This window comes from Manis javanica, chromosome 11 (genome assembly GCF_040802235.1).
Source record: "Manis javanica isolate MJ-LG chromosome 11, MJ_LKY, whole genome shotgun sequence".
Classification (NCBI taxonomy): domain Eukaryota; kingdom Metazoa; phylum Chordata; class Mammalia; order Pholidota; family Manidae; genus Manis; species Manis javanica.
The window spans coordinates 39,845,465-39,865,495 of record NC_133166.1 but is presented as its reverse complement, the minus strand read 5'-3'; the positions used below and the strand labels follow the sequence as shown (position 1 = coordinate 39,865,495).

Sequence of the window (20,031 nt, the reverse complement as noted above, 5' to 3'; positions counted from 1 at the left end):
TGGAGCTTTCCCTCATGTCCCTGACTGCCACCTGCATCTACTTCCTCCCTCCTCTGAACCCACATAGCTCTCAGATTGCCCTTCCAGCCCTCTTCTCTCTTCGAAAATACCCATTGCTTTGAGGCTGCCCCTGTACCACCACTCACATCCACCCTCCTTAGCCATGCCCAGGGTTCTGCATCTTTTTCTACATTCTTCCTCTATCCACGACTCATCTGGCACTTGCCCCATAAAAATTCAGTTTAAGGTGTTATTGGCCAATAACAGCTTTCAGTGTTAATATGTTCACACATTAAAAGATGCCTCCCATGCCCCTAACCTAGTGGCCTAATGTTCCAAAGGGGTAAATTACTTTAGCCCCGTGACACAGAAAGTAATGGGCCAAGCTGGGTTAAGAGATGTGGGTAACATGTAGCCCCCACTTCAACCACACTGCCTACTCCAGAGGCCTGCACAGGGTTACTCCATGAACTCTGGCTGCTGGAAAATGAAAGTTCTTCTTCCATTTTATTGTATTTCTCTACCTCATACACACTGACTTACACTGTCAAAACCTTCAGCAATAGCTCAGTGAAAGCATGGGGCCGCAGGCAGAGATGAGCACCATCTGGTAAACTTCGGGTGGAGGTAATTATTTTTCTCTGTAATTAACTCCTCTTACTTAGTAAATAGCAACAGCAAGGCTGTGGTCCAAAGAAGGATTCCTTGATTTCCAGAGTCAACCCCAAACTGAATGTGGCTTGCCTGAACCATTGCACCTGGCCCTCTTCCAAGTGAACTGAGCCAACTCACAGCCTATTGCTTCATATAACAAAGTGCATGCAAGACTTACACAGCCAGAACAGCAAAAGCATGCCATGCATTTTCCACCCTATACCTCTAGCTCTGTAACTTTGAAGCTATAAGGTACCACAGAGAATATCTAAACCCAGAGAGGTTAAGTGATGTGCTTAAGGTCACACCACACTCAGGAACAGGATCTGCTAACTGGAAGTCTGGAGGCTGCTCTGCCCTTGAGTGACCTGATTGATGGTTCCTGAGGTGTTTTTAAATAAAAATAAAGCCTTTGGTATCTTTTAGATGGTTTCCTAAGCCCCTCATGCAATCTGCACAGGCACAAACTGGGATCAAATAAGCAAAAAGTGCATGTTTGAGAAGAACATACACCTGTGCTTTAGGTAGGGGTGAAATCACTTGACAGAATGAAACAATCGGGCAACTCCAGGTAATAAAGCTATTAAGTGCCTCAGATATCACACTTGGGCATCATATATTTACATTCAGCTTTATACTAATCAAAGCACTTTCTTATTTATACTATTGCTTAATGTGATCTTCTTCATTACAGAGAATTTATAGCTGAATTCCCAGACAGGGCAGGAGTTTCTACTGCACGTCAACAAAAGAACAAATCAAGGCCTAGAGAGGCTATGTGATGTGGGCAGGCACACAAAGCTAGCCAGGAGCACAGAGAGAATGGGAATCTAGGCACTGCCCTCTAGTTCTCACCCCATCATTGGGTACTGCCAAAAGAGCTAGTGACAATGGGAGGTAGATGGCCAATGGACCACCCTGTGAACCAGCAAAGAAAGCATAACTGAAAACAGAGAATGTATTGGTGAAGGATCATAGTTCACCTTAGACAGGTAAGAAAGAAAGCCCAGGTGTGACCAAGGTAGAGCCAAATGTAAAGGCAGGATTGAAAAGAACAATAGAGGGCTGAGAACTGAGAATTTAGGACCTAGTGCTGGCTATATAAAGTCCTCAAGTCACTTCTGCCTCAATTTTGCCACAAACAAAATGGGGATGAAATGGCCCTTGGGGAGAAGGACAAAATAAAGCATAATTAACACTAGCTACCATTACCCCTTTCAATATCATTTTGCTAAATGCTTTCCAGGATTTATCTCACTTAAAATCACTTTGATCCTCTGAAGCAGGTATCATTATTTTCCACATTTCAGTGAATAGGAAATAGACTGACCAGGTCAAGCCCCTTACCCAAAATCATATCGTTAACAGTGGAGGTACCCGGATCTGAACTGCAAGTGTAACTCGGGATAGAAACACAAGAGAGGTGCAATATAAGATTTATTTATTAATAAGCTGCCCTGTTGCTGTGAATTCCATATGAACCATTTTAGAATGTACTAGCTCTTTGTAATGATTGGTGAAGTCACTAGATTATTTTCCTCCAAAGACAGCCATTTAAAAAATGCCTCAAGCATTTCCCTAAATGTGTGCTATTAAAAATTGACTTTAAGACTGCATAATGCATCTGATGGAAATTAATTTACCTGAAGGAACTTTAAAAGGCTGCATCTGGGCCATACCTGTACCTAATCTACATATTTATGACTCCCATTTGCTTTAAATGGAAAGTGCTAATTAAATCCCACAAAAGCTTCTCACAAGTGCTTGGTGCTAATTCTTCCTGTATTTCTATCCTGCTTTTGGGTATATGATATACCTAACTGACTCTTATAAGGGGGGTTCTATTTGGTTCAAATATGAGATGTGAGTTTTTTTCCCCAAGTGTTTCTGCAATACTGGGGGTTTATAAATTCAAAAGGAGAAAAAAAGTCTTTATGCAATGGAATCAAAAACACCTAATTGCACAAGCCCTGTTGTGTTTTCGTAATGTAATAGCCTTGGAAGAAATAAAATCAGTCTGATGCCAAATTTCCACAAATTTAAAATTGTTATGTGTTTATAGTATATAGACAGCATTCCCTGCCTCTTCCTCCAAATTTGATTTTTACCTCTGCTCTTCAGTTCCATGCTACCGTGAATCATTCGGTGTACAAAAGTCTAGACACTGCTTGTGGGCGGGCATTTTTTTATCAATGTCATTTCAACATCCCAGATATTCCACAGTTGTGCTGCCTGACAATGTGATTCCAGATGGAATAAATAAAATCTATCTGATGATGATAACCATAATGGTGCTGGACCTTTACGAGACAAAGTGTGCTTGTTTGCACAAGTTTCAGTACCAAACATGGTTCATTCAGGTACACACGTGACAGAAGATGAATATGGCATAGGACACACTCCATGTGTTGGTTGTCACTGTGAGGCAGGGAAATGCTCCCCGGCCATGCTTGGCTTGCAGCACAGACTAGAAAAAAGACCAAGACAAACTGCCTACTCCTTCATCTTGGGGTTAGCTTATCGGCACTCTGAGGGGCTCTAACACTGATTCCTAACTCCTAAATCCAGCAAAACCCTCTGGGTAACTCAGGCTCCACCCCTCCTTAATCCTCTGGCCCAGCAAGTTCCCATATATGGATTTAACAGACTTGCCTCTGCTCACTGGATGTCTCTGGATGCAAATGATACATAAATCAGGGTGGAGAGAATTAAGTCACTAGAAAGATTAACCAGGGGGCCAGGCTCTGGAACTAAATTCCTTAAAACTTTTATATAAAATATACTGGGCAAAAGCAGAAGCATATATCCTGAATTCATCTCTCTCTTGACTTGTTCAGGGATTTCATAAACAATTACAAGTTTGTGTTTTCTTACCAGAAGGAAGCTGGGCATGTCCCCCACCCTTACAGGGACTGGGAGTGGAGAAAAGCACCTGGCTCTCTTTTCTGTTGTCACTGGCCAAAAAGGGCACAACTAGGGCTATGGCCCTAAACCTGGGCTCCGTCTGCTCCAGGTGCCAGAACATCAATGCTGAAGCTGAATCTACAGGCTGTGACATTATTGGGTTAACACTGATTATGTATTATCTTATTTAATTCTCATGATTCCATGAGCTAGATGCTATTATTATTCCCATTTTTATTGGTGAAAAAAGGAGGCATGGAGAGGTGAAGTAAGTTGTCCAAGATCCTGTATATAAGCAGTGGGGATGGAATCCCAACCCGGTAGTCTTACTCCATATTCTTAAACGTTAGTCTTAAGTACTGATGCCAAAGTCCTATCATTCCTATCTTGGGAAGCTTTTGGGTATGGAGACAATGTTCCTCCAGAGCATTTTGACTGCTTGCTCCCCTAACTCCCATGTTGAGTGAAGGAACAAAGGGGAAGAGAAATCAACTGATAGGAAGATGGCTGGCAAAGATGCCCACAGTATTTTTCTCCTAAAATTCTGAATAAAATGACCAAAACACAAAAATCCAATCCGAATGTTCACAATTAGTAAGCAAAGAAGAAAAAGGGCAAATCTGCATGCAATACACTTAAAAATTTGGTGCTTGACAAAAGAAATAGAAAATCCATGAGAGTCATGGCTGCTCACAGGCCCCTAAAGCCACATGGGTGTGTGTGTCAGCACATGGCAGTGAGCTCCCAGTAACTGGCTCTGCCAAGATGGTGAGCCCACGGCTGAACCTCAAGATGTAGGCACATGCCAAGAAGCCATGGCCCGTGTCTGAGAGAGAGAGAGAGAGAGAGAGAGAGAGAGATAGGGAGAGAAGGAAGTTAGAGCGGACCTCGGTCAGCTCTAAGGTTCACCACTGTTTTTCAGCAGCCTCTTCCCTAGAGTCCTACAAGGTTAATTAAGAGTCAGACCCTATCATTCAGAATTCCTCAGCTCCAGCACCCAGAGTGAGTGGGAGAGCTGGAAACACAAGACAGGCTCTCAGGTCAATGAAGTGAACTCCATATACAGGACCATTAACCACACGTGTAACCCGAGATGGTGAATTTCCTTACTTACCTTCTTCAAACCCATCACGGAATGAGCCTGAGCGGCTCATGGTTCTGCTCTTCTCATCCAGGGACATGGAGCTATTCCGGAAGCGGCTGTCGGTGTACGGGTCATACTGCCCATCGGCATTGGAGAGGCTGTGGGTCCTCAGCATGGTTGGGTTGGACAGGCTCATCTGGGTGACGGCAGTGGGACTTGCTGGAATGAAAGGAATGGAATCAGAAGTTGGAAATTGACATCTCAGTTCAAATCCTGGATGGGGACGAAGAGGAGACTGATTATTATTGGCCATATCTGCCCCTGCCAACTTCTCTCTCATCTATTTTCTAAAAGGTAGTCACATCAGCACTTGAGTAACACACTCAGAGCTAAAAATAAGGGAGGAAGGTGGGTCAGTTCCAAAGCAAGCCTCTGGGCCTCAGCTTTCCAACTTGGCACGTTTAGACAAGCTAGTGTCACCTTCTAGGCATGAACTAATTACTCCCCGGGCTCATCTGGAACAATCCTTTCTAAAGCCAAAAGCCCAAAATAGTTCAATTGGGCTTTTGATCAGATGGGAAGCATTTGTGCATGACAAGAAACTCTTGCCTCAAAGAGTTACGGCTGGGAAAGAACAATATGAACACGGATCTCATTGCCTCCAATGGGGGACACTTAGTAATGGTGCCTAAAGAGCTTCAGTGCAAAGGAGCACAAATATTTACCTTAGGTCAAAACTGGTTTTCTTATTAAAATCCTATTTCAGTAACGTACACTTTTTCAGATATTCACTTAATTCGTTAGAAATGAAAGCATAAAGCCATGCTTGATTATAAACCACACCTGTCCTTAAAGACTCTGAGTTTATTATTTACAATATTTGGGAAAAGGCTGCCTCTCTAAAGAATGAGCCAAGGTAAGAAAAGACTTTGTCCCCCCTCCATCAGTTTGCAAGGCTCAGCTCCCATCCTGCTATCTTCATGCAACTTTCCCCAGTAATTCCAGCCAGGACGGATCTTTCTAACTGTATATAATACTTTTTATCTGATCACATTCAGATCTCACAGTTTCATATAAAGCTTTGGACTGCTCTCTTTCACTCTATTTATGAGTCTGCATGGGTGTGTTTCTCTCCCAAAAGAATCCATTGACATGTAGCAGGGACTGTGTTACAAATTCTTTTCCTTTCCTCTCTGTGCCAGTCAAAGCATTATGTCAGTAGTAGGCATTTCCAAGAATACTTGTTCAATCAACACCTGGTCTTTACTTTCCAGCTTAATAAAGCAATGAGGGTGACCAAATATGGGATATGTTCTAAAACCTGCTTCTTTAGGTCTCAACACATTCTTCTCAAGAACAGGATGGTTTGCTCTTTGCTATAACCCCACCTATATCAACCATGTGAAGAAAATTGCTGATTAGAATACCAAAAACATTCCAATTTTCTCTATCTTTTGCTACCAACCTCCTGTAATCATATTACATTGTTGGGGGCTGATCAGATACTAGAGTGAAGTGACCATATGTATGTCAAAATACAGAAGCAACCTCTGCCCTATGGAGCTGGTCAACACAGCTAATGACAAGTGCCTACTCACCAAGCTGGGAAAAGTTGAATCTTGTTCCAGAGGGAGAAGTGACACTGGAGCCAGAGGAAAAAGGGGAATTGGCAGCGGTGTCCTGCAGGCCACCTGCGGAGTGGGACCGTAACCATTCCTTTGTGTCATCTTGTGTGCGAAGCTGGGAGGTGGGAGTGTACCTGGACAGGCAGAAGTCAAGCTGGGATTCACTATGAACAATACTTAAGAAAATGAACTCCATGGCATTGATGAGGAACTTAAAAAAAAAAAAAGGATATATATCCAAAGACGATGTTTAAAAAATCAGATCACTACACATCCTAAAACTCGTGAAGTTTCTCAAAACCTCTTTTACTTTTTGGCTACTTTTGGGGAAAACTGAAATTCCGTTTGGAGGGAATACATAAAGGGAGCGAGATTGGTAAATGCTCAAGAGAGCCATCACTGGGCAGATCTGGAACATGTTGGTTCATGACAGCGTCATTGCAAAGCCCCCACCTTGATGGGACTAAAGCAACAGAATAAGCTGCTGTCAGAACTTGGAGGAAGTTTTAATTAGAAAGCTCACAGTGTCTGCATCCTAGAGTGCAGATAAGTGGCCGTGAATCTATGCATCAGAAATCAGACAGGTAAAGAAAGTGTGAGGGTACTGATGCTCCTAGTGGTTGCTATCATCCAGTATAAACACGTTTTCAGAAAAGGAACCCGAGATCACTGGGTTTCACCCAGGGAGGGGCTTCAGAGGTCACGTGGTCCACTTCCTCATTTATTCTGAAACTATCTGGTTATGATTTATGGAGTGTCTCCACCATGCTAAATGCCTTCGTTAACATTAACCACTAAAGCCTCCAATCTACCCGGCAGTGCAGATGATATGATTCTCATTTTACATTCAGGGAGATGAGGCCTTGAATCACATGCTGAGATTTCAACCCATTTTTGTCTGATTCCAAAATCCATGCTCTTTCTCATTATGCGTACAGGGAGCATCTCAAATGTTTGAAATGTCTAAGTGGCCAGAGCCCCTTGGACTTGTAAATAGACTACTATGGGGCGACTACTGTGTACGTCATCAGAGGGATTCTTTCGGCTTAAGGAAAGGAGTTGTTGGTGTGTTGGAACTGGACATGTGTGTGTGTAGAGGGCGTGCGCTAGAAAGGGAGCATCAGAGTGAGAGGGAAAATACAAATGTCTCTCCCTTAATGTTTTTATCTTAGGCAATTACCTGAAGACAGCCTGTTACATATCCCTATTCTGAATTTTTTAAAGAACAATTTAAAAAGTCAGAGCTACATAATTTTGTTAGGATAGATGTGTTCCAGAATTATATACAGATTTATATGCAGAATTACATATATTAGAGAGGCTAGCTTCTTCTTGAGGCAACAGTAGGACATCGATGTCAAACCCATATTAAGAGTGGGCACTGTTTGAGCATTAGCATGGTGCTAACAAGCAGCCCTCATGGGCATGATGAGAGCCGCTCAGTACAAAAGGCCTTGCCAATTTCCCCTCTGAGGGCCACAGCACTGAACTTCCTCTCTCAGGATGCCCGCTGGGGGATATTTCAATACTTTTATTTTTAGATTCTTAGAGGTGGCTTTACTCAGAGCTCCTACTGAAAGGAAGCATTGATACCTACCTCACATCACTGTTCAAAATGCTCTCAGCCTTAAGAGCTGCAGGTTATGAACTACAGAAATACATGACAGCAACGAAACATTTCACTCCAAGTTCCATTTTTTGCAAAAGCACTTAATGTTTAGTGCAGGGTGAAGCTGATGCTACAAAGAACAAGGTGTTTAGACAGCAGGAGATATGACAGCTGCGACTGTAAGACACGAACACCACAGGGCCGGTGTTACAACTGAAGTTCCTTGGTTGGCAAAGGGAAGTAGATGGTAAGAGCAACGGTGACTTATAGCATCTTGTTTGACCAGGACTAGCATCCAAATGAGCACAGCTTTCAATGAAAGAGAGGATGTGTCTTCTGGTAGCCTTTTCTTTCCTTATACCCAAAATGGATCACAGCTGGGTCTTACGGGCCTGATTTTCCATTAGAATATTTAGACAAGTATAAAGTATCTGTCTTAGCAATTTTCTATGGGCCGAAAAGTTAAATATTTTAAAATTATTGGCCTGGCTGACAAATCAACATGCTACAAGTCATGTCCTTTCTCTTGGAAGACAGCCCGTGAACAGAATGGTCATGGTGAAGTGCTCAGCGATTAAACCCATGGGCCCCAGAGGTAGCAAGAACTGCTGTCTGGGTTTGCCCAGGGATGTTTTCCATGGATGGTTTTTACCACAATAAGCCTGAAAAAGCACAGCCTCTGCTCAAGCAAATAAGCCATACATGAAGAGATGAGGAGGAGGTGCAGGAAGAGCCATCATCCAGAGGTCCTGCTGCGGTGGCCAAAGCGGGGACCCCGGCCCAGCCTAAACCCCCACCAGCCATGAGACAATCACACAGCCAAGCCCCGAAGCCATACCAGATGGCATGGACGCAAGGAGGAAACAGATACCTGAGTCCTTTTTTAGGCAAAGTGTTCCTATCAAGGTGCGGGTCACTGCAGGAAAGTTAAAACAAAAATGAGAGCTTCAGAGAAGACAGGGAAAGCAGGCAACGTGAGGAGGGAGAGGCTAAGGTGGGGCCGAAGAGCTCTGGAGAAAGAGGCCCACTTCACCAGGAGTGCTCCCTTATCCAGCCGCATGCAACAAATCCACGTCCTCAGGAAATACGAGAACCCCAATCCTTGGCCTGCGCTGACACCAGTGCCTAGTTTACCTCAAGTCACCAGGAGGCTTGCGCCGCCCAGCCCTAACTGTTCCTCCAGTTCCACAGGTTCAAAGCAAAACCTAGGGGCTGCCCCACCTCAGAGCAGAACCCGTGCCTTCTGCCACCCAGCTGCCCATCACTGTACCACCACTGCTTCTCAGAGACAGATGTCAGGGTCTTTGCACCTCTAACTCGGCTCACCCCAAACACCACGGGTAATGACTATAAGCCAGAGAAGGGACTTGTAGGGTTTCAAGAGGCCAGCAGCCTGCATATTTGGAATTCATCTGTAACAAAGTGAATTCCAGGTCCCTCTTAACTTTCTGCAGCCCTTGCTGGGTATTGCTAGGAGCTGAGCCCTGGGCCTGCGTCAGGGCATGTTACAACTTGCTGGCTGATAAAGTTAAGGCATTTGGACTTCCAAAGAACAAGGATTTAAAAGCTTGATCTGTGAGTCTGACAAAAACAAAGCTTTTGCTGTTGATGGGGCAAAGTGGGTTTTCATTAATTTTTTTTTTTTGTGGGGTCGGGGGTGAGGCATGAACAACATCTGCTTATTATGTTTGGCCAAGGCATGACTCTCCCACAAATTTAAGGTCAATATCCATCTCTGAGGTCCACCCAGAGGGCAACTGGGGGCAAACAAGCCTCTCAGTTTGTAAAGCGTCAAGACTCCACATATTCTTTTTCATCATTGGTACAGGAAATGGGCACACAGGACTGCAAGACGTACAGCCACACGGCAGCAAAGGGCTTCGAAAGGGAGAAGAGCCAGCTGTGTAGGGAGGGGGGTGTGGAGATGAAGGTGAGGGCGAGGCCGCAGGTGGGTGGTAGATCACTCCTGGGCTTGGAGTGGGAGGGGAGAGAGAGGAGAAAGGGTGGGAAGCTGGGAAGCAGAGAAGCATGCTACAGGAAGGCTGAGATGCAAGTGAGGACTTCTGCCACCCCAGTCCAAGTGGCCGGATCTAAGGTTCCTTCCCAGGCTGGGAAGGGAAGGGCCCATCGAACTCCATCTCTTCCGGGGCTTTACTGGACGGCAGAACAGACCCTCACTGGCATGTCTGGGGGTCACAGGGTATACCAGAGCCACAAACACAAGCAGAAGCTTCAGGCCAACAGCCTCACACAAAACATCTGGCTTGAAACAGCAAGGCAGAGGAACCTAGAGGCTTGGTGGGGTTTCCCGCCTACAAGTGTCATTACCTGTCCTGTTTCCTGGGCAGAGTACTTCTGCAGAACTTAGGGCTAGCAGCAGGGGAAGAGAGAGGGCTAGAAGTCCAGGCAGGTAGAAAACAAGAGAAGGAACATTAGATTGGAAGAAAGGGGAGGGGTCATTACACACAACAATTAGAACATTTTTCTTATTCCTAGTGCTAAGCCTGACTTTCTTCCCTATGTGGAGAAACTGGACATATGCCACTAGCACCTCTGATTTCCTATTTCTTTCTCTCTGGCTGGTAGCCCTTCAGTAGTGTTTGCTGTGATGGGCACTGAATCCACCCAGCTGCCTAATGAGCACCCTACCACACCCTCCAGGGCTGCAGCCCACCACCTCCTCTGCATGCACGGTTCCAAGGGGAGGGGAAGGAAGCAGTTGATGAACAAACAGGAAGATGGAAGGACTCCAAAAATGGAATGCCATTTCAAATGGAAGCATTAAATCTTCCCCGAAGAGACTCTCAGCAGCTCCAAGCACTGAGAATAACCATGATGGAAAAGATAACAGGAAGCAGAGCTGAGCTTAATTCCCTCCCAGACTGGCTTCCCCATGGAAAGACAGCAGGTATGAGAAAGAGCAAAATCTCCCAGGCAAAGGTGACTTTAACATTTGGGATTCCTGACATATTCTTTTGACCTCTGGAAGGGTGTCTTTCTGAGGGACCCCAGCAGCCAAATGCACAGCACCAACCTTTCGGACAGTGTGGTCTTCACGCTGTTGGTTCTGACAAAGGGAGTCAGGGATTCGTCCTTAGAGGAGGTGATGAGGCCGGTGGAGGAATTGTGACTCAGTGCTCCCGCGCTGCTGAGGGAGATGTCAATTGACTCACAGCTGGTGTGGAGGCTGCTGACGGACTGGAAGCCCAGGCCGTCCTTGCTGACTGCCGAGGAGCTGCTGGCATTGGTGCCCCAGGTGAGGCTGTTGGAGGGGCCTGAGTGGGCTGAGCTGGGGCTGGAAGCTAGAGGAGACTGGTTGAGATCCACATTCTTACTGTAGAGAGGACTGCTGCTCCCGCTGCTCAGGATGCCACTGCCCGAGGGGGACTCCAAGTTGCCTTGCGGGGTCAAGGCAGCATGAGGGTTAGAGATGACCACCGAATTTTTCATGTTTTCAGCTGTGGCCATGGGTACTTGCTTGGTAGGCTTCCCACCAAAGAGTCTGTGAAGAGACAAAGGAAGGGTTGTGTGGGTTGAACAACCAGCGCCAAGGGCACCGAGCTGTTAAAGTAGGGTGGGGCGCAGGTACGGGAGAGGTGAGATATGGGAACGCAGCCCTTCCCACTGAACCGGCTATAGGGACTCCACTGGGAAGGCCAGCAGCTGAGATCCCAGCTCACTCTGAGCCAAAGGGCAATGGAGAAAATTTCCTGTGGGCCTATTCACACTCGTCGAAGATCTTGTTTTGCTTTCTTATCATAAAGAGAGTAACTAGAAAGCTGCCCCAGCCCAGGAACATCTAGAGGGAAAAGAGCTGTCTTAATCATCTGTGTGTCCATGACCCCAGGCACAAAGCAGGCACTCAGTTTATGACAGTTTAACTCCAAGGGATTTAGTAGCTTTGATCTCTAAGCACAACATGTAGAATCAAGAACATGAGTCTAGATATATTTGGGGTCTGGGAAGAGTATCTTCACAGATTTATCCTCAAGTGAAAGCCCAACCTGAAAGATGTGTCCCATAGAGTCAGACAGCTAGTATTACTGAACGAGACAGACAGAAGTCTTGCTGAGCTCACAAGATGTTAGACCAGACACATGGTAGGAACTGTGTCTCTGTGTCAGATACACACAAATGCCATTCCATGTCCGAAAAGGTGCTGTCAGAATACAGGGAATAAATAGCACAAACGCTCCCTGTTTCCATGGGCAGAGGGCTCTCTGGTAGAATGGCAGAACTGTCGTCAGGTTAGGGGGTGGTACATGCTCTAGTAATACAAGCAGTTCCATTCACCACAACCCCTGTGGGACAGCTGTCCCTGAAAAGTGATGACACTACCACATATTATGACAGGCAAGTTGCCTTTCCACCCAGCTGCTTATGGGGTGAGTTTGATCTCTGTCCTCTCCAAAAAATCCTTACAAATTTCAGTTATTATAAGAACATACAATCAATACTCACCACAATATCTGGTGACAGATGAGAGATGCTTTTTGTCTGATAATCAGCGAATGAAATATTCTATTGTAGAATCTTGGCTTTAGAATGCTTACATGCTTCCAGTAACAGGGACTTGACTACTTCAAACTTGTTCCATTGCTAAGCAATTCCAATTGTTAGAAAACCAACATCCGATCCATCATCTTCACTTTTACTCACGACTACTACTATGTGTAACTACACAGGAAAGCCCAATCTTTCGTCTGTTAGTCCTTCAGATCATTTAAAGAGAGCTATCACACTTCACCTAAGATTTCTCTTCTCTGTACTAATACCCGATGAAAATATTGAGAACACCTTAATAATTTAGGGAAAATGTAATTACCAGGAATTGGCTGAAAGTTGTTCACCAAAGAATCTAAGAATCTGCATGCATTTTCAAGTATTCTCTTACACTAGCCTAAGGGTCTAGTAAAATGCCTTTGTAGTTACTAAAGGAAATCTATAATACTGAAGAATGAATATTACATGTAATACTTAAGGCAAGAAGCAGAGAAAACTTTCATTTACAAGGCAATCTGTTAAAACAACAAAGAGCAGCCCAATCGGACCTTCCCCTGAAAAAAAAATCATTACCGAAATTCTAATACTCAAGTCTAGACAAAGAACAGGGAACTGCCTCATTACACCTTTCATCTGGAATGCTTCTTCTGAAGTCTTTTCAAACATTCCTATTCATCCCCAAATATGTACACACCACACATTTATTGTTTTCACGGCTTAATTTTCCATCCTTGGGACTTATTTTTTTCTACGACAAGAAAATTTCCTGGGAAGCTAGAATGAGCTCTGCTGTAGGCAGCTGCAGTTTAAATATGGTCCAGTGGATATTATAAGATAATATGAACAGGCAGAAGTTGGGTAAATTTAAAAGAAGCTATTTAAAAAAAAAAAACAATGGGTAATAATATTTTCATGTAAAAATTTCCATCTACTGTGGAAATGTCAGAAAATGCCTTTTTAAGGGAATAGGAAATCAATTTCTCTCTTTCAGAAACGCTTCTGATTTAAGAGTTTTTGTTTTCTTTTAAAGGAAGCTAAAACTTCATAGACTAATTTGGAATTATGCATGCAGTATAAAAAAGTATGTGAGGGATAATGGGCTATCTGAGAAGAGGATCTGGCCAGGATCACTGGCATAATGATGAGGAATATCAACCACAAAGTTAGCAACACAAGAAAACAAAATTAAAAAACTCTTCTTCCCCTGAGATACCCTGCCCAAATTAAGGGTGTATGAAGATCTCATCTTGGATGGTAGCTAACTTTCATTAATTACTTATTATGGGCCAGACATAACTACATAGATTGATCTTCACAAGAACTCTGAGGTAGGTATCCCTGCTTTACAGAGGAGTAAACTGAGGCAGAATTGCTAAGAAAGATTACACAGTGGCTCATCAAAGTGGACCCAGGATTCAAACCCAGGATGATTGATTCCAGAGGCCTATTATGTTTTTCATCCTAACATGGGAAAATAATTAGTTGACTGCAAACTGCTGGCTGGGTCTGACCATAGAGCTTTACTGGAGGGCTGAAATGGAGAAAAACTGTTTTAACTAAAAAATAGGAAATTATTAATCTAGGACAACATTCCACGTATCCCATTTCTGCTCGGTGCCATTTACCCGCTTACCTGCGGAGTGTGGGAGAAGCCACATCAGGGTACTTGGCCCCTGGCTGGAGAGTGGCCTGAGCCACATTGGATGCAGGCTGGGCTGCCGGGTTCACTTTCACTGAGTTACAGGAAGCCACGCTCTCATTGTCCGATGAGATGCCTTTCTCCTTATCTGTCTGGTTGACCAGACCCGGCAGAGAGCTGCCCAGGGCAGTTTTGGACGGCTCCCTCAGCTTAGGAACTGGCAGGCCTGCCGACTTGCTACTGATGTTGGAGTCTATGCTGCTGGTACTAGACCTGTTCCCAGCCCCGTTCCGGCTGGTGGACTTGCTGGGCCTTGGCAAACTCCGGTACTGCAGGTTTGTCCGCGAGCTGAGAGACAGATACCCATCATCCTGATTCTGAGTCCCATCCATGCTCGTCTTCCGGCCAGTAGACCGACCCACAAATGCAGAAGACTTTGGGATTTTGCCCAATGTGGCTGACCTGCTGGTAACAGCAGCCCCACTGGCCGTGATCATGGCCAGACCAGCGGAAGAGCCACTCTGTTTCTTGAACCCAAAGCTGTTGGCATTGGCAGTGGGCATCCTGGAGCTGCTGGGGAGGGCCTTTTTAGATTCATCACCACTGCTGCGGCCTGCGTCTGATGGGGAGCGCTTCACCTGGGAGGCTTTGGGAGAGAGCCTCCCTTTCTCAGACACTTTTGCATCGTCTGTTTTTCCTGAGAGAGAAATCAGCAAGGTTAGCTGCAAACTGAGAAGCCAGCTAATACAGCTCAATCTGTTTAAAATTCCCCCCTCCTCCAAAGAACTGGTTCACTTTTTCCTCGGAAAGAGAAGTACCCTAGGGAGGCAGAGGAAAGAGCTTTTTATAAAGATAATCTAGTCTACTACTGTCACCATGAGCCTGTTAGGAGACGACAATGATTTTGCTCATTTGCAAAGCAGTATAAATTTACCCAGAGCAGAGCAAAGCCAGCCAATAACTGGTATATTTGGGGGAAAGAGATCCTGTCTTTTACTGACCTTTTCTCTCTTGGCCATTAAAAAGCTGCCCCTAAGATTTTTGGGGGGAGTACCTCTGCCTTCCTGCAAAAACATTGTCCTTGCTTACATACATCCCTAAATCACAGACAACATCAACTCAAACACTGATAGCTCGTAAACACATGTCCTTGAAAGGCCTGCACTGGGTGTGTTAGCTGTTAACCAGCCCATGCTTAACCCAGTGCATACACCTTAGCAGCTGAACCCCTTCCAAGTTTTAAAAGTCTTGCACCCTTTCATCTTTCCACTTGGAAAAAGGGAGGGATGTGAACCTTTCTGAAAGCTCGTTATTAGCAGAGTTAAACCCTAAGAAAAAATACCTGAGCATTTATGGGGACTTAAAGGCAAGGTCAAGTCCTCGTCAGCGTGACTGTGGTTTTGGTTTTCAAACCGACAAGCGCAGATGTGAGATGGTGCTTGCCTTGCACTCACCAGTTCCTGGGGTCTTGAGCGTGCTTGCCGGGGCAGCCGCCTTCGTCCTTGGCATGGTGATGCCCACCTGAGCTGTCATGCCTCGCCTCCACGAGCCTGTCTGGGAGATGATGGGGTTCTTCTTGCCTGATGTGCTTTTGTCAGACTCGTCAGACACATCCGAGGGATTCCGCCTCCACTTAGAGCTCGGCTCCATCCTTATGCCACTGTCTGACCCTCCGTCTGACTTCTTGACATCGTCGCCTGACCACAGGGAGTTTCTCTCCACCTGCGAGTGCTTCTCAGCATCGGTCTGTGGAAGAAATGCTCAGAATTAGTTCTTCCCAAACCCCAGGCTGGGGAGCCCCTCACCCCAGAGCAAAAAAAATGCCAATAAATAAATGCGTAAGTTCTCAGAAAAATAATAATTACTTTAAAATGGTTGGGCCTTTGGGTATCTTGTTAGAAAGCCTGTTTGGTTCCAGGCAAGTAAAGAATATAGCTCTGTGCTAGAAAGGAGTGAAGGAGGAAAGTAGAAAGGAGAAAAAGAGGGAAAAAGCCCGGTGGAGGAGCACCGTGAGCAGCCGCAGTGAGAAGGCAGCCACCACCTCTCACTTGGCGACAAGCCTCCTCCAACCCGGGCAGCCCAATCTCTCTCCAACATGCAGCCTCCTGCCTGCTCCCTTTGTTCTGCCGCTTCCCTATCACTACACTGGCAGTGAGCTCTTTGGATCCAGCACAGCGCCCCAGTCTCACACCAAGTGAGCAAGGCTGCTAGCTCCCTTCGAATCTGGGAGAGAGAAGGGCTGAGAGAAAACAATCCTCAAAGGCCACGTCCCCCCAGCGTTCCAAGCCAGTGGGTGCTGCTCCCTCCCAGCTCCATTTATGTGCCATTGCTTTGCTCCTCTTGTGGGATTTTGTGCAGACGAGGGATATAATTAGCCAGCTTTCTTTAGAAGAGCCCTGACCTGCTGGCCCTGGAACCCAGGAAGGGATAGAAGTGTGATGTTAATGATTCTCTACAGTTGAAAAGCATAAAGCTAACAGAATGCTTGGGGGGCCTCCCCCAGGGCCGGGGCCAATCAGAGGAGCTGCCAGCAGGGAGAAGCCGGGCACGGGATGAGCACGGGTGGCCAGCAACACTTTAAAGTGGCTACACAAGATACAAGTTCCATATTTGCAATACTTAACTACCAAGAGTGGCCTACCAAGAGTAGGAAATCAAAATGATTACTTGGCAAGAATCTGGCCTAACGCCTGTCACCCAAGCACAGTACAAACGACTTCCTTCACGGAATACCCTGGCTGAATGAACAAAGCTAAATACAGACAACCAGCCCGAGTTCAAGCTCCTCCCTGCCATAACCTCGGCCTCTCTCTCTCCCTCAGCTCCTCACCTTTTATTAATCCCACTCATGCATTATGCCACCCTAGGGTGCTTTCACTGGTGAGGTCATTCCTCAGACACATACTGAGCTCCTGCAAGATAAGAGGCAGCCGAGAAAGCAGGACAAGAACACCCACCCCAGCTGTGGGAAGCTCATCATTCAGCTGTGGAAAGGGATGCAGAGGTGGTCCCAACACTGGAGCCCAGAGCAGGAGCTCCATCAGGGCATGGTGAGGAAATGAGTGAACAAAGGAACACAGGCTTTTGGAAGCTACAGCACACTGGAACAAAGGGATCTCATCTGATCCTGACCACTGGTCAAGGAGGGTAAGTAGCTGGGTAGTATTGCCTTCACCCCAGTTTTACAGAGGAGCTGAGATTAACGTTACCCATGCCCTGCCCCAGCTTCCCCAGCCTGTGTTCCCACTACATGCTTCCAGTACACTCATTCAACCAGAATTTCCTCAATGCCCGCTGTCTGCCAGGCACCATGGAGGCTCTGAGGATCTCTGGGGAAGACTGGTTCTCGTCCCTCCTGGAGTTTATGACCCAGTGAAAGAGACAAAGATTGAATAAATACAAATAAATGAGCAATTGTGAATTATGAAGAATGTATAAGAAAAAAAGGACAAGGAGTCTGAGAGAGAAATACAGGCATTGGCATCATTTAGATGATGATGATGGGGTGGGAGACAGTGGTCAGCTAAGGTCTTTTTGAAGAAGTGTCCAAAAGAATGAGAAACAATTCACTAAGAGTTCAGAGCATGCCAGACAGAGGAAAGAGCTTGGCTTTGGAAACCTTCAATCAACAAATAATTACTGGGTACCACTATGTGCCGGGCAAGCTTATGGGTACTGGGAGCACCACAATGAGTAAGAACAAGTACAAATCATTAACCTCTTAGTGCTTATGTTCAAATATATTCTGATACATCCTAATACCCTCTAAGAGGTGCTGAAACTTACCACATACCACATCCTCTGGGTTGCCACGTTCATTATTCTTTTAATGTTCCTTTAACTTATTTTCCCTAATCAAATTGTAGTGGTAACAGTAACAGCAGTGCCAATCAAATTTTATTAAGCACTTACAATGTGCCAGGCACTGGGCTAAAGTGCTTTTACATGTATCATTTAATTTACTCCTCACCAAAACCTACGAGGAAGTTACAGCTCATATTCTCAATTTTAAATGAGAAAACAGGCACACAGTGGAAAAGAAAGTTGCCCTAGATCACACGGTGAGGAAGTGGAGATATGTAGACTCCAGAGAGTCTAAGTGCAAAACCCATATCCTAACCACTTTGCCACACTGCCTTCTCACATGTGAGCCATTTCTGTATGCCCAGCACCACCTAATACAATACCTTTCTGTACTGGCTGGCTGGCTGCCCCCCTACTCAGTACTGGAGCAGGTCCAGGCAAGCCTCTGGGTGGGACCTCCAGAATTCTGATTTAACCAGTGGCAGAGTGTCCCCTTGGCCCTGGCCCAGACTGTGGCTTGAATTTCCCGTCCAGAAAGATCACCCAACCCTCACAGCCCCCACAACCCAGTCCAGGGCACTAGTCTTCTCAGCTTTCCTCTGCATAGATGGCCTCTGCGCCAGGACACGCTGTTGGCATCAAGTCCACATTTCCACAGTGACTTCCTGCGCTATGTGCCAGGTCATGTGGTGGTGCCACCAGGGGTCAAAAGAGGAAAAACTCCTAATCTGCCCCAGGGCTTACACCAGAAGGGCTGAGGGCAGCCCCCTGGGGACATGCCAAGAGCCAAATCCTTCCCTGTGCTCTGGATGCCATGCTCAGCTCCCATCTCAAATGGCACCTGATTTGGGAAGGATTTTCCTATTGCCCTTCCCTGGAAGTCCACTTTTTCCAAAAGGCAATGTGGGAAAGTAGCCATACGTAAAAGGGAGAGGGCCTGGAAGATGAGTTCACCACTGAGGGCCCAGTTTCCTCAGGGAAAAAAAGGGGAGGGCAGGCTTTTGAGAGGGAGAGGGTGGAACCACGGTGGGTCCTGTGGAGTGAGGTGGAGGAAGAGCAGGGGCTTGGAGTTTGACTTGAGTTCGAATACTGGGGGCTGTCCCTCCTTGGCTGTGTGTGACCCTGGAGGAAGTGGCTCACCTTCTCTGAGATGGTTACCTGTGTATAAAGTGGGGATGATAATAGGTTCATAAGGAGTTGATATCTCAGTGAGCTAACTGTGGATGGACTCAACCAGTGGTTCTTCTGTCACCAACTTTCCTGCCTCTGAAAATCCCCAGCACTTTGTTGTCCTTTAGTATTTATCCCATTTTTGCCTTGCTTTAGGATGAAATAGGTACTTGTCTTTCCTGCTGTTGGGCCACAGGACTCTCAAAGCCAGGGACACTGCTCTTGTTATTCATACCCATATGCCCTGCAGATCAAGATGTTGGACTGGCTGAAATCCAAGCCCCGTCATAGCAGAAATACTGATCAGCATTAGCATGATCACCTGCCACTTGTCTTGCCAGGTGCTGTGTCCCTGTGCATACATTATTAGCTTATCTAATCCTCTGAGCTTGTAGTATTATCCATATTTTACAGACTAGGAATATACAATGTGAAGAGAAAAAGCAACCTACCTAAAGTTACAAATAGCAGCCAAGTAGGTGGGAAGATGGGGCACCCCTCCCCCCAACACCCAAACCCTACCCCTACATCCAGACCATCATCCAGAGAACTCCAGGCACACTCAAGGTCACACAGGATAGGAATCCTTGCCACAGAATTCAGAATTTTACTTCCCTGAGTAGCAAAAAATAAACCCATGTGGAATTACCTTTTTCCCCTGTGTATTTTATTAAACATTTCATAGGCAATGAAGATGGGAGGAATCTTGGAAGTGCACTCCCTTGTACCTTGGCACCTGGAATGGAACCTTCCACAGACTGAGAGGAAATAAGTGAATGATAATTGAACGGCCAGGGACACCAATGGACAGATGAATATAAGGAGGAGATATGTTTGTTAAAGTTCTCTGTCACCTACACACTGTCCTAAAAATAAAGTGCTTCAAAATGCCAAACAAAATAAATTAAGAACACAGTCAACTTTGGGTTAGTGACATGAATGGAGGAGGGAGGCACCCTTCAAGATAAGTTTAATGTCAGTATTTTATGGACCAGAAGGCAGAGGCTTGGAGAGGTCCGTTAGTTTATCTAAGGATGTC

The 20,031-nt window shown here is 45.7% G+C and overlaps 1 protein-coding gene across 6 annotated transcripts in view; it reads right to left on the bottom strand.

Annotated features, from left to right (window-relative positions):
• The window catches only part of NAV2 (neuron navigator 2), a 703,917-nt gene that overhangs the window by 48,244 nt on the left and 635,642 nt on the right, over positions 1-20,031 (bottom strand). For all 6 annotated transcript variants that reach the window (XM_073216317.1, XM_037026705.2, XM_037026708.2 and 3 more), the window contains 7 exons: positions 15,473-15,764; positions 14,013-14,715; positions 10,911-11,378; positions 10,205-10,270; positions 8,748-8,792; positions 6,241-6,401; positions 4,673-4,861 (listed from right to left, as the gene is read on the bottom strand). In XM_073216317.1, coding sequence (XP_073072418.1) covers positions 4,673-4,861; positions 6,241-6,401; positions 8,748-8,792; positions 10,205-10,270; positions 10,911-11,378; positions 14,013-14,715; positions 15,473-15,764 — 1,924 coding nt within the window. The remainder of the gene's footprint in view (positions 1-4,672; positions 4,862-6,240; positions 6,402-8,747; positions 8,793-10,204; positions 10,271-10,910; positions 11,379-14,012; positions 14,716-15,472; positions 15,765-20,031) is intronic.